This window comes from Passer montanus, unplaced genomic scaffold (genome assembly GCF_014805655.1).
Source record: "Passer montanus isolate IOZ18808 unplaced genomic scaffold, ASM1480565v1 scaffold3, whole genome shotgun sequence".
NCBI classification, from domain to species: domain Eukaryota; kingdom Metazoa; phylum Chordata; class Aves; order Passeriformes; family Passeridae; genus Passer; species Passer montanus.
The window spans coordinates 681,455-697,007 of record NW_024367707.1 but is presented as its reverse complement, the minus strand read 5'-3'; the positions used below and the strand labels follow the sequence as shown (position 1 = coordinate 697,007).

Genomic DNA, 15,553 nt, shown 5'->3' with positions numbered 1-15,553 from the left:
TGAATGAATTTCATCTCGAAACTACATTACAATGCTACTGCTATCATGGACAGACAGTGGTTTGAGTACTTCATTCTTTTAACAGACAGAAATTTCTTGACAATTTCCTTTGTTTCCTTCCCTCCCCAAACAAAAATCACACCAGGCCTGTCATCACTGCTAATCTTGGGCAGACATGAAACCATTTGCCTACATATTGGCAGGGAATGGTACAACTTTGATCCAAGAACCACTTCACTGAATTATTTCATTTCCATCTCTGGACTGAAATCCCCAGCTCACCAGAGATCTTTCTCAGCTTGTACCTCTTCACTGCCTTGACCATATCAAAGAACAACTTTACAGCACATGGTGCTCATTGGAAGAATTTTTCTGATCTAATTCCCTGCTGTCTTTCTTCCTCCTCTATGTTTGTAGTTGATGAGCCATTAGTTGATAGAGTTGTTCTTATCTTCCAATTCAACTGCCAATTTATCCAAACAAATATTTTTACCTTCCTATTTTTTATGTTTAATTGTCAAATACTTTTATTTCCTTTTGGAATGACATTTTGACCCTCCCTCTACATTTGTGATACTATTAAGTTTAGCCTCATCAACATTATGACCAGTGCATTTCTGTAATGAATACCAAGGCATGAAAGGAAATACTAAATCAATCCCAAGTGTGTATCTCCAGCAGAAACTTCACTAGACCCATCAGGTACAGAGTACTTTTAAAGCAAATCAATACTCTGTTAATATTGCAGGTAATTTCAGGTGCTAAATGTGAAGAATATAAATTCTGTTTATTTGTAATTAATACATTTCTCACCTCACAAAAACTATAAAGGAGAAATGCTTACTCAGCATTAAGAAGTGCCCATGCATACAAACCTCACTATACCCATAACTCTTATCCTCCAAATGAAAATTTTTATTATCTATTTCCCCTTTAAGCAACATGAAACTATTTTGTTGTGTCTTAGTCACCTTTTCCTCTCCTCTGGAATTGGCTACAGATGTAATGAAATGAAAAAAACAACAGGAAAATTGAAGATATGACTTTCTTCTTTTTGAATGTGTTACCTATCATTAGATAGCAATAGCTGTATTTCTGTAAGAGAATAAGGGTCAAACAACCCAATAGAGGGGCTGTAAAAGTGCTAAACAATCATCATTAAGTCCTGACTAATATAATTAATTGCACAGAAATAGAACCTATGAAATAACACCTATCCAAAAGACCATTTGACACCTATATGTTTTCCTTTGACAATTTCTTTCTTAAAAATTCCAAACTTTTGCAAATAATGAAAGATTGAATCCAAAATATAATAATTTTCAAAAAAGTGAGGGCTTTTCTCTTTTCAAAAGTTCATTTAACAGCTGTTAAATTATAAAAACACTAGATGGAGCAACTATCCTGTTTCAACACACCTTGCTCTTCAAAGGGCATCAAGACTCCTTCCAACCTTCAGATTAACATTATACTAATAATAATGTTATGACAAGTAGACTTTCCGTGGAAACCTTAGGAAGCATGTAAAAAGATATTTACCAAATTGCAAAGAAAGGTATCTTTGGTTGTTATTGAAACATATTAATAATACAAATATGTTTAAATTAAATATTAGCCTGTTCTTACTTGTTTGCTATTTAAAAACTTAGTATGAAGAGAGTAGTTTTCAGATTTTTTATAATGTGCAACTGACCTATTTTTCCCAGAATATGTAAATACCATGAAAATAAATATGTTATCTTGCATCCCTTTCTGCCATTTAAAGGTTTTTTTTAAATACTGTAACCTCAGCTGAGTTACATTTATCTCTAGCCCTAATACCTAATACATTCTTTTCAAGATCTTATTATACAGCTTCAAGTATTTTATCTTTCTCAGTTTCAAATTGATTCCTGTGGGAAAAGGAGCTTTTCTTTGACTAGTAACAGAACTTAACTCACCTAAGTTATTCTGACATTTTGAAGCATTAGTCCTGCAGCAGTTTTAGATTTTAGGGGGGAGAATGGAGGAGGAATCAAAAAAAAAGTTCTGGTTCTTATCTCTGCTTTCCTCTACTTGTGGCAAAAACTTTCTTTAAGAGGCGAGAAAAAAATCAACAGCTTCCTACCCACGCATTTGTGCCACAGTAAATAAGAGCAATGGAAATGTGACATTCAGTCCTGTGGATGTTATTGGTCGACAAGTCAAATTGCTTCTTCTTAATTTCTTCAGTTTAAATTGAGATTTTTATACTTTCAACCCCGATAAAACACTTGGCATTCTAGAAAGTTTGATGCTTGAGTCTTAGCCATCCATTTATTTTCTCCTCAGCTTAGTAACTGGAGGCCATGCTCTTACACAGTACACTAATACAATATTTACTGAGTAGCCAAACCACTCTTCCTTCCCATAGTATCCAGTATTTCTAAAATACTCAATTCACAGAGAAGCTAATCTGAAGCATAAACATTTCCAAACCTCTGGCAATAGGGCCCGATGAATTTATTTCAGGCATACTCCTTTTACAGAAACAACACCGACTAAAGTCTGAAAACAGAGGAAAGAAGCTGGAAAAACCTGGGAGCATTATTCACCACTTCAAAAAAGCCTCAACCCCCAATGTGGTTTTCCCTTCCAGTCCTAAAAACACCAAGCAACAGCATGCAGTCTGTTGTATTGTGACTGCAGAAAGCAGCCAACACGATCTGGTTATTTACCTTTGGAAGGTTCTCACAAACCTTCAGTAATTGCTAGGGTTTTTTTATCAAACCAAAACTAAAGAGCACATAACCATCAAGTACTAGTCATTAAGTGCTCAGGGAAAATTCTGGTTGTAAACACAATATAGAAGGATGTAGGCGAGGTAGGTTGAGAGCTCCATTCTTTTAACTTATTTTAAAAAATCAAAAGGCATGCAGCACTATGGGCTTTGTTTATCCTTGGGTGCAGCTACAATTGAGTAGAAACAAAAAAACCCTGAGAGATCTTGTGGCCAACAATACATCCAGAAAATAAATGACTGGATGTTTGGGAATACAATGCTTTTTCTCCTATTAAACCAAAGCATTGATCAAAGAGGTGTCTAGTCACCAGTGAACAAAGATATTTTAACTGAGCACACAATTTTTTTGATGAGCTTTCTTCTTCCATTATTATGCTTATATCTAGTACAAATTTATATTTTCTTGTCTTTGAGAAAGAAAACATCATACTATAAAATATGTTCATTTCCAAGGCTACATTTTTACATATTTATTAAAAACCACACAAAAACTGTTATTCTAAGCTGAAACTTCTTCCCCAGAGTTTACTCTCAAAGTGTTTTTCCCAAGCTATTTATTGACTGCTCCTCCCACTGCAGATCACCCATTTGGACTTTCTAGAGACTAAAGGAACATAAATTATGGGGTTTGGTGTTTTCTCTGTTCATCTAGAAATGCCAGAAAAATTATCTGAATGGAGAAATACTGCCTTCAGATAATATAATCATCATTCATCCTGCTGCACAGCTGTGGACATTTCCAATATTTACTTTGCAAATTCCCAAAATATAGGTCCACTCACAGATATAACAGTCACACTGGACTAGTTCTCATGTGCTAGTTCAACTCCATTGTTAAAACAAAACTAGTAATTTTGGCACGCAAAACAATAGAGCATATTTTAAGATGCATGCGTATTTCACTTTTTCCTTGTGAAAGTCAGATTTCTCTCCTAGCAGATCAAAACAAAAGTCTAACCTTTGCAGAAGTGAAAAGGACTCTGATTTTAAATATGTAAAAGAAACCACCACTTATTCAAATACCTAAAGTCATCCTAGGCCAAGACTGAGAAGTACAGATTGTTCCATCTTGATTCTTATCCAAAAGTTAAACAGAAATTATATGGTGAATGCACATATTTTAGATGGCATTAAAACAAATAAAAAAACCCTTGAAACCTACTAAGCATGGTAAAAAATTATTAATACTCTGCAAATTTGGTAGCAGATCTACCAGCAATATATCTTAAAGCAATCCTAGCCTCAACGTTGATAATACATCCTATTTTCTCTACAAGGAGCCATCAGGTCTCCATATAAAATTGTTAGTTGGAGTGCTTTAAACAGACATCAGCTAAAGCACTGTAGTAACACATAATTATCAGTTTCTATAAACCAAGGTAGTTTGGAACAAAAACAGTTCCCATAATCCAGCTAATTCCTGCCCTCAGGCAGTCTCATTGCATGATGAGTATGAAGTTTGTATTCTGCTGTACCCTGCCAAGTTTACTTTCGGTATTAAGGCAAATTAAAAGAATATGAGCAAGAAGAAAAATATATGATAACAGAAAATATATAGTAGTTGAAAAAGGAACTTCTATGTCAATTGTTCTCCAGTTTGATAATAGTGCATACAGCAACAATTTTCTTGAATAATGAAAAAAAAACCAGGCTTCAAAAATGAGCATCCTAATTCATTTAGCTTTAACTAAGACAATGCTTTCTTTTAGAACAGTATTCTTGCACTTTGCTTCCTTATGAGGTAAGATCATGCCTAAAACTTTCAGTTTGGAAAAAAAAAAAAAAAAGTAAAAAGTTTTAAAATACCAATTATTAAATTATTTTGAAACCACAGGGAAAATTTCATTCTTAATCTTTCAATTTCAAAATAAAGCAGATCACTATTTTCATTTCACCATGCTACAATAAAGGTTTACTGTCATATATAAGCCAACATGGCCTCGATCCTGTTTCAAATCTTTGCACATTACTACTGAAACATTAACAGGGGTGTTAAGGCTTATAATTCCTGATAAGCAACAACATTGCCATCTAAAAATTCCTTCCACAAATTCAGGAATTACAAGTCTGCTGACAGTCATTGAAATGCATCATTTTGAGTGCTTGGGAATATATTAGCAAAATACAACTCTCACTTATGATCTAATGATAACCGAGGATATGGGAAAAAACAGATTCCAAATGAGAACTTTGGAGATAAAATCAATTCATTGAAATTTAGCTCACAAACTTATTTAGACCAAGCACATTCCATAGAAATAGTTATCCAATTTAACAAAAATGGGGAGAATCACTCTTCTTAAATCACATATACAGCATTCCTGTGATGCTGAACTAGAAACCTTACTTTTAGAATGGTTAAACACAGGTACAATGCCTACTATAAAAAGTACTTATTTTTACAATATAAAACTTCAATTAAAAAGAAGTCAGATTTTTCCTATTCTTTCAGTCTTCTTAATAAGTGAAACACTATTTTACAAGAAAATAACTGTCCTGGTAAACACACTGAACTAAACAAAGATATTGTATATAGAAATGAGATACTAAATGCATTTTCACATCCTTTTCAGTCCTCAAATTTATTACCTTGGAATTCATGTCTAACAGAATAGCAAAAAACATTTCCAAAACAAACATTACAATGAATGTTTGAAATCTACCTTCTTAACACCTCATTTAGAATCTTAGTGCTTCAGCAAATCCTGCTTAAACACATCAGATTTTTTTCTCCTGACTTTAACTAGTGCTCAGCATCAGTATAAAATCCCTTGTCACTTGTATTTGAGTTACACATGAAAAAAAGCTGAAAGTAATAATAATGCACGTTTCACAAAATACTAACTGCCTTGGGAGAAGTGCTATTTTTATTCCTGACCCATAAGCCCAGAAGAATACAATGAACTTTAGAAAGAAGGCAATATCTCCATTACTAGTATTTTAACTGTTATAAAATTCTTCTTAAAGAATAGAAAAATCTTAGAATTAATGGAATGCTTCTTGCTCATCATGTTTCAAGACCCTAATCAAGTGGGATCCCCATGATGCCACATATAAGGACTTGAACTGACTATAATTCCTATGCAATAGTATTGATGCAATCATTAATATTCTATACTATTAAATAGGTGCAATAGAAGCACAACATAATCCATAACTCATGCTGAGTAAATAAAGATAATAATCAGCTGGTAACCTAACAGAGAACAGAAATACAAATTTAAGCTCAAAATAGCATACAGAAAAATACTGCAGTCAAACGACAATTTTTGCATTTTTTATCCAGACTCTATCAGCATTCTCTCTCTGTCTCTTGATGATTCTCACCTCTTTCTAATTTCTGAATCCACAAGGAGTTGCCTTTTTTTGTGGGGTGGAGGTGGTGGGAGTTCCTCTTTAGCATGCTTAACCAGGATTTGCTCTCTTGTGGTCACCATAGTTACAGTTTCCATTACAGTTGTCTGTGTTAGTGATGTCTGAGTGGTAGTGACAGCCTGCGAAATCTGTGGGAAGTACAAAAACAGAGGTCATACATTATTTGAAAGACTTCAGTAAAGATTGTTTGTAGGAGCAATAGAAAATAATGAGAAACTGCTCTCATCTGATCATAGGCTGACCTTCAGGAAAAAACATTATACGCAACTCAAGCTAGATTGTTTTATCTGACTCACGCTGTGTGAATAAGTTATCTGCAAAAGACAATATCAAAATCAAAAAGGATTCTAATGAACTTATAGCTCCCTGTAATCCATGCTGAATGAAGAAAAGAAATTAATGGAATTTTACAATGGAATAAAATTACAGCAAATAAATAAAATGTTACTATTGCTAAATACTAATTTCAGACTGCCTCCCATCTGAAAATTTGCTCCTTGAGAGGTGATAAAGGCACTAAAATGACACTACATTACCAATTATTAGTCTTATCACTTATAAAATTTTTCTAATCAAATGTAATCCACCATAACATACTTGCATGAAAGGGCAGTTAACTTTCTGTCTGGAAATCTTAAATTAAAACACACACTAGAAGGCAAAGTAATTTGCATCAGTTTTATTTCATAATTAAAAAACAATATATAGGGGTCACACCAGATACTAATACCCATGGTATGTAAACACCACCTATCTAATGCATTTAGCTTTGCTTTGGTAATATGAAAAAAACCCATTTGTATAGCTCAGCTGAATAAAAGAAGAATGATCAGAAATATTTTTTGCTCATTGTTGCTTGTACACTGCTTATGCATGTACTGCCCATTTGTATTTTTTCCATATAACATTTTCCAACTCAAATGTGGGCAGCTGTTCTTAAATCCCTTAACTCATGAGAAATTTGCCACATCTTTTTTTGATTCTGTCAGATGATGGCTCATTTGTCAAAATGCTCTAGTTACAGCCCCAATGACCACCTCACAGTTTAAGGGCAGTGAAATAGAAAATAAAAGAAAAAAATTATATCAGGAGAAGAAAAAGTTGTGCACCCGAAAAGCCCTGCTTCTTTGCTATTGCTAACATGCAATAATTTGGGTATCCAATTCAACAACAGACATGCCAATATCTAAAAGTCCATAAACCCATACATAAATTATCTATTACTTCTTGCATCAGAAACTCAGGAAGAGAATTGAGTTGGCTTAGTTATTGAGACATAAGTGATTCTATAAACAATGAAGAGGAAACCAGGTCTAACACCTTCTCCGCAATGCTTCCCTGCATTGAAAAAGAAAAATAGAAAGACAATGAAAGGGAAACACTGTTAGCAAGCAGCCTCTTCCCAGCAGACAATATCAGTAAAGCCAAGAAACCTGTAAAAACACCCCAACAAATTCTTGCCAGCTCTGCTGAATTCTTCCCATTGTCTTCCACGCAAAAGTCTTGCTGTTCTTTGTCCAGGCTGACAGTGGAAGTGATGAGTAGGAAAGTGCTTTACCACTGTAAACTGGCAGTATTTCTTACACAGAGCAGTTAACCCAATGCTCTGCTTCCATCTCTAGAAACAGGCAGCTCTCTAGGTTTTAGAGCAGACTCTGGACTATTAAGAAGACTAAAAAAATTAGATTCAGAGCTGATTTAAAATATATATATATATCGATTAATTATGACAATGGAATAAGCTGCTTGTGACCTGCAGGGATTTAGGTAACATATGAACTACAAAATTCATTGGAAGGAAACACACCCAGTTGACTTTTTAGCCACTAAAATTTTATGTGGTAACATTCTTGTTCTAGTTTTCTCAACAAGATGCATTGATTTTGATACTTTGTTCTAAAGAAATCATGATAATATGAAGTCAGAATTTCCATACATTTTTATTGAAACTCTATACAACATTATTTTCCATTTTATTTTAATTAAATAGAGGGCAGAAGCAAAAGCAAGTTAAAGCTCCTGATGTCTACGGTTCCATGTCATTTGAGGATAGAACCTGATGTCATCTCTCCCTGAGCTGACTGTACATTAGAACAGAAAGAGTTTCTTGCCTATTATATAATTTTGGGTACAGTCTTTCTGTCTCTCTTTCCTCTTCTCATAAAATTTGTATTACACTCTGTTTTATCCAAAAATCAATAATAGGATTATGTTTCAGACACCCAGGGTCATATCCTGCCATGTTTTCATTTGCTAATCAATACCAGGGCAGAGTTTCCAGTGAAGAAGGTGTAACACAGAATAAACCACAGCTAGGGCACTGTAGGAATCATCTGCAGCATAATACCAATTACAGGAGTAGCAGCTGCAGCTGGAGATGGGCAACTGCACTTCCAGAGCTGGCAGAGCAATCACTGCTCAGAGCAGTCAAGGCACGATGCTGGGGGGCGTAATGATTTGGATGTTAAAACAATAAAAAAAGTATTTTTCATGCTTAATCAACAGGAGTGGAGGTTAAATACTACATGCTTCAAAAGGAGAATGGAGAAGTGAATTTGAAGTTCATAATTATTCTAATTAGAGACAGGGAAAGACTAAAAGGTAGATTGCAACCTTGCAAGATGAAGGTGGTTCACGTTTAAACTGCATACAGTTTAGTATGAAAAGGACAATCATTAACAATATTAGGAAATACAAAAAAAAGAAGTAACTTTTATTGGCTAACCTGGTTAAAAAATACAAAAACAAAACAAACAAAAAAAATACCCCGAAAAAACAACAAAAAAATCCCTCAAAACAAACTAAAAACCCCAAACAAACAAACAAAATAAAAAACCAACCAAAACAACCCCATAAAACCAAAAAAAATCCCTGAAACCCAAAAAAACCTCCCCAAAAAATTCCAAACCCCTTTTAATCACAAAAGTTATGTGTTTCATGTATTATTCAAAGACAGTGCAAATAATAACTCTATATTTTCTTCATCCCTCTCAGTACCTGAATAGCAAATGTGATTCTGAGAAGGGGTAACATACACTAGGGCTTTAACCCGCTAGAAAATCATACAGCAAGGGCTGAGGTGACTCACAAGGGTGCACATTAAAAGGATTTCAAAGCACAATGTTTGCCAGCAGTTTCACATCAAGCCCATCTTCGAAACATGTTAAAACTCATCCCTTTTCCTAGCAGACAAATTCAAATCTTTTTCATCATCTATAGGCAAACATATGTACAATGTGTGTATAGCACTTCAGTAGTTTTATGGCATTTTATTTCTCATTTATACAGCAGCCTTCCTTTAATGCCAACATTTATTACTGTCTTTGGAAGTGCCCTCTGTCCTGATAAACTCATAATTTTCCTTTACACTCACTTTTGGAGCTGTCATCTGTTCTTTGATGAAATTTATCTCTGTGAGCGGGGAAGTTCAGATGAGGAATGGTGTTTTCTTTAGTTTGGAAAGATTTTCAGTACAATTTAGTGGAGCATAATGAGCTCAGCAAAGCTGGGTTTAGAGTTTCTGGAAGCTCCACATCTAGCCTAAACAAGCTGTCCTTGTCCTTGATTCCACTGTGTGGTCAGTGAAGGAAAGCTGACATGTTCATGATGAGGACAAACTGCTTTTTAGATTTCTCTCTCTCTCTCACACTCTTGCCATCCAGTCATTTGTAGCAGGATCTTCAGCCATGTGTTCTGATTAGATGCTTGAATTCAAGAGCAATTAATTCAGCCAAATGTGGAAGAACTCACATTCTACTTTCTGCACTTTTCCTTTGGGATTTATAGCTACTTTATATGTCTAGTTGGAGAATCATCTTTGAACTGAGCCTGAGGTTGTCTCTTCCATTTAATTTCTTATTTTGTTAACAAGTTAATCATTTGGTGACACTTTATTAAGAGGGGAAATAACTAAGGACAAAAATGCAATTATGAGCACCCTATGAAAATTATTAATCATAGAATCCTGTAGGTTGGAACAGACATTTAAGATCATTGAGTTTAACTATTGACCTAGCTCTGCCAAGTCCACCACTTAACCATGTAAAGTTAATTTTGAAGGCAATATCTAAGCTTGAAGAATAAAACATACATTTTCTGATAGTTTTTAGTGGAAAATATTCTATTTTTCACCCTCCTCCCCAGTTCATGACTAGAGAACATAATATCCTCTTTCATTTTTTCCTCACAGTGTAAACACATAAATGAGCTCTGCAACAAATACATGTAAAAACCTCACTGAAATTATCTGTCCTGCCTAGACAGAAACCCGTGGTGACAAGTACACCATCAGTATTTCACAGAAAATAAGTCTGAACAGTGTAAGAGTGCCTTAGGAACAGGTCCTCCAGCCAGGTCTAACTGTGCAATGTTTCCAGAAGGTGAAGAAGTATTTCCATAGCAGCACACCACTTTTATCCCAAGCAGAGCAGCTTCCCCTTGGAGGAAGAGCTTATCCACTGAAACATTCTGCTGTGATAGGACAGCTAGACTGTTTTGGGAATCCAAAGCATCTCCCAGCTGCGCTGATCTATGTTTACAGTCTCAGGACTGATCACTTCATTTTCTGTAATCTAAGTTCCATTCTGTGATAGGACAGCTAGACTGTTTTGGGAATCCAAAGCATCTCCCAGCTGTGCTAATCTTCTAAACTAGTAACTGCATTTAGGAGCCACCACCAATCTGAACAGGACTTGAACAATTTGGAGTGACTTACTAACTTTCTTAAATCGTGTGACCCTAGCCATCCCAAATTTAAAACTGAATCTCTGGAATTTTCCTCTGCTTTGAAACAGGAGGTTTTCCACAGCAAATATACTGTAATTATATCTTATATTCAAATCCTAAATGCTGTGCATGCAATATGGTTTTGCTTTCTAACTGAAATTGTGCCCTTCCACCATTTTCTTCCCTTATATTCTCCCAAAATGATTTGTCCAACTTCACCTGCTTTTTCTAACTATCACAGAGCAAGCTAAAATATCAAGGTATGAGTTAAAAGCAAGGTTACTAAGAGGGATTCAGATTACTACATGAAGTATAGCATCTTTTCTTTAATTACCCAAACATAATTTGGTAGAAGTATTAGTAGAGAGCAACAAAAAAGGGCAGCATGCTCAAGGGAATTGAATCAAACTGACCAGAAGTGTGAGAGACCTGTATGGACAGGACAGAGGTACTTGCAGTAACATTCTGCTCAATGCTGTTTCATTAAAAAGCCTTAACATCCATTTCCATTTTACCAGCTGTACAGCAACAGCTCAAAAATATCCCAGTATTAGTGAGATAATGCAATGGAAACAAGGGAGCTGGTTTGGGTTTAAATCCAGCAAGGAAGAGATGCTAACAAGATGTCTAAGCAAAATGACTGGATATGGGTTTGGGTACTACACCAGAGCGCTGAATTCTGTTACCTGGTTTAAAAAATAAATTTATTTGTTAAAATACATTACAGTTAACACAAAGTGGTCAAAATAATAGCAGGTTATATTTTTTCATTGGCACTTTGGCTACAGGTATAGATTGATTTCTTTCTTTTTCTAAGAAATTTCTCTTTCTTGTAGCCTCTCTTTTTAATCTGTAAATCAGCATGTTATATACAGAAGTAAAATAGCAATCAATTAGTAATTTTTCAAGTTGGAAAAGCCAATTTCACTTAAACTAGCAGACAGTTTTTACACTAATTTCAGACTACGTGCCATTTCAAAGAGACAGCTACAAAAAAGTGTGCTATTATAGGTTAAAAATAAATTAACTGGAAAGGTATTTTCATTATGATTTGTATCATCCCTGAAAACATAGTTAACAACCCAAGAAAGTAATCAACACTATAACTAGAGATTAAAAACTAAAGAGATAATTAAAATTCTAGAAAATTATATTATCATTGTATTATGCTGTCCTAAAAATAAAATATGTCTTAAGCAATCATGCAGGGGAAATAATTAAAACAAGATGACAAACAGCACTAAAACTACTTTAAGCATTTGACTGTCAAAGGATCTGATTGTCATAAACTGATAAAACTGTTTTCTACAAACCTGTTTAGAGTTGCTCTCCACCTTCTGCACAAGGCTTTCCCAGCGCTGAGCAAAATTTTCAAGACGACTTTCCAGCTTTTGAGCCACTGCTTTATTTTTCACAGCTACAAGGAGATCTTGGCTGAGCAACTTCAGCTTACTCATCATTTGCCTTTTCATTTCTAGATCTCCTTTTAGGATCTGTTAAACAAAATAACAGAAGGAAGAACACACATTCATACCAAAAAAACCCAAAAAAACCCCCCAAAAAACCAACAAAAAAATCCCAACCCAAACCAAAACACTCAAAAAAAGGAAACCAAAAAACTTAGAAGAAAAATCACAAGGACAATATCAGAAAGAGCTGGAAATGGGTTAAGGCTCTTATAATTCCATAGTGTTTCTGTAAAAACTGCTGGCAGAGCTTACATAGCAACATAACATTGCAGGTGGAGGTGCAGGTGGAGCACCTCCAAACATCCCAGCAGGCTTCAGGTGATGACATGAATCAAAAAACTAACAGTTGTGTTACAGGAATAACCTTAAAACTGTACTCATGCTAACAACTCTATCAACATGACAAACAATCTTTCTTTAAAGTGTTAATGTACTTTTTTATATATGGCATATTGAAATAAGGGTTTCCTAGAGAAGCAATATTTTATCCCAAATCAGAATTAAAACATGCAAACATAAAAACCCCAACAAAACAAAACAAGGCAAAAAAACCTCCAAAACAAAACAAAAAAAGAAGCAATAAAAACGACTCCCCCCAGCAAGGAACCCCAAAATCCAAAACACACTGTGCCAAGGGACCTTAAAACTCCTGAGATCTATACATGCAAGCCTGCTTATGAAACAGGCTATTCATAGCTCCATGGATCATCCACAGCTCCCGTTCTTACCTGGGTTTACTTTTTAAAGCTTTAACTGATTTACTCCACTGATTTGCATTCTTTAAACATTTATCGTCTACACCCTAATCTTGGTAACTACAGCAAAACTTTGAACTCTCTATGCAGTTGTGCATTGCAGTCTAATCCACAAGGCATGAAAAGGATAAACAAGCAAGTGGTTAGATAACAAAATTTAGCCTACATACACTTTCCTACAGCTATATAATCCAAAACTGTAATTACAAGTGCAACTCAGCAAAGAAAGATTCATTGTCTTTGTAATCAGTACTCTTTCTAATCAGATATGATTTGAAACATCATAATTATTAAGAGTAGGTACAGTTAATATCAAAATTTAAATTGATGTGTCCCTGAGAAGTAGAAGCTTACTTCATATTGAAGAATCACTTTTCAGGGTAGTAGGAGACCTAACAGATGGAGGAAAGTAGATGCAAACCAGTTTAGCATGTAAAATTTCAAGCACTGCTATATTTGACCTTTTTTACGCCTACAGTGTCAGAAAAAAATCATGTGGAAGCCACCATACGGTGACTGGAATAATAAATTATATCCTCTGAAACATTGGTTAGTTCTGAAGAGCAGTGTTTGATTTCCAATCACCTCAGCCCCCAACAGCTGCTGAACACTGCTGTGAGTTCAGCACCAATCCAAGATACCTGGAGCACAATCAGAAAGTGAAACAACACAAGAAGAAGGATGCTAAAAATTCCTTTTAAAGATACTTCTCACTGCAAATTAATATGCTTTTGTGAAAGCTACAGTCAATCTGGAAAACTATACTGGGAGATTCTGTTTTCACATTTTTTTCATTAAAAACCTGTCAGTGTGCCACAATAACCAAAAATAGGCTCAGGGTACTTTTCCAGTGCAATAATAGATCTAAAATAATAATAGTAACTGCAAAATATGTAATTTTCCAATTTGGAAGACAAGACATGGTAGTTTTCTTTCTGAAATTAATTATCAAACATATCAGTCATAACTTCTGCCAAGTACATACTATGAATCCTGATATTGGAACATTATAAAGTGATTTCCTTATTTTTGTTAATGTGGTTCTATTTTTGGGGGTTTAAGTTTTTACTTCTTGCTTTTTTCTTTTCCTTAAAAATCAAAAACTTACTTTGCTTACTGTACTAGTCTAACCAGCAACACCCATTAAGTTAGTTTTCAGCTGCAAAGAAATTTATTCTAGTCAGGAATAGTGTAATATCTAACTTTTTTTCTATATGTAAAAAAACCAAAAGCATTAGGTGAAGCAAGAAAATATTTAACTCTATATTAATGGAATATATACTATAAATATATAGAGGTAGATCTTGTATACTTATATACCTTTGTAATAGCTCTCAGTATTTGTTACAAAAAGAAAAATAAACAACTTCATTTTACAGATTACAAAATGTAGGCCTAGGACATGAAAAAGAATCCTTCAAGCCTGTGCCATACATGGCACCAAAATATCACCTCAGTTGTACATTCTCAGTGCATCACATCTTCCAGCTATTCCATGTTCTGTTTCACCCTACACCTTCTGTAAGAATTAAAGAGTCAATTATAGAGTCAGTGAATAAATGGTAGGTGGAAAATTTAAAAACAAAACAAAACACAAAAAAGCCCAGTTGTCTTAAGGAATTATTTTAAGAACTGGAGCGACTACCTGCTCAACAGTTTTTCTGACCTTTAAACTTGGAAGAGCCCAGAAGAGAGCTGATGACAAAGACAAATTTTCACATACAATACGGAATGAATCCTTTGAAATAAACTGCAGTCTGTGGAGGACCCCACACCAGGACAGGCAGATGTGCTCTGAAGGAAATTGTGACCCTGTGGAGAGCCCACACTGGTGCAGGCTCCCGTCTGTGGACATTAATGTGAATTAAAAGCCAAGGGTTTTTTCCTACTGTGAACAGTATCTCAACAGATACTGTTTCACATCAGTCACTTTAGAATGCTGAGAGCCTTGTAGGAGGGTTGTAGAATTTCAAATCAACAATCACAATGCTAAATGCTTTAATAAATTACCTTCAGAAATTTCCTTCCAGTTAAAGAGACTGGCTAAAGAACACAATCATAATCTGGAAAAGTTCTGCCCATGAGTGAGAAAGAAACATAGGCTGGAAGCTCTTGTTGGATATTACAATATCCAACCTATAATTATTAAGGTCTAAAAGGAACAACAAATGCTGTAATTTCTTGCTGGAAATGACTGGACAACGGAGGGATCAATATATCATATCGCTAGGAATATAAACATTTTTATTCTAAGTGAAAATATACATTTTTATTCCCTCACAGACTTGCTTTTACAATTCAGACCTATTTATAAGAGTGATCATTGGTGACAGTTTCTCCTCTACTACATTGAAACACATGTCAAAATAAAATATGCCAAAAGACAGGCACAACATGCACATCAGGGTCAGGACAGTATGATCCCATTTTTCCCTATTTCTGAAAACCAGTCTAAGAGGAGAATAATT

The 15,553-nt window shown here is 34.8% G+C and overlaps 1 protein-coding gene across 4 annotated transcripts in view; it reads right to left on the bottom strand.

The window, feature by feature from the left end:
- Positions 1-15,553, bottom strand: part of DMD (dystrophin) — a 1,159,435-nt gene that overhangs the window by 676,123 nt on the left and 467,759 nt on the right. For all 4 annotated transcript variants that reach the window (XM_039714180.1, XM_039714179.1, XM_039714182.1 and 1 more), the window contains 2 exons: positions 12,175-12,354; positions 6,089-6,264 (listed from right to left, as the gene is read on the bottom strand). In XM_039714180.1, the coding sequence (XP_039570114.1) occupies positions 6,089-6,264; positions 12,175-12,354 (356 nt within the window). The remainder of the gene's footprint in view (positions 1-6,088; positions 6,265-12,174; positions 12,355-15,553) is intronic.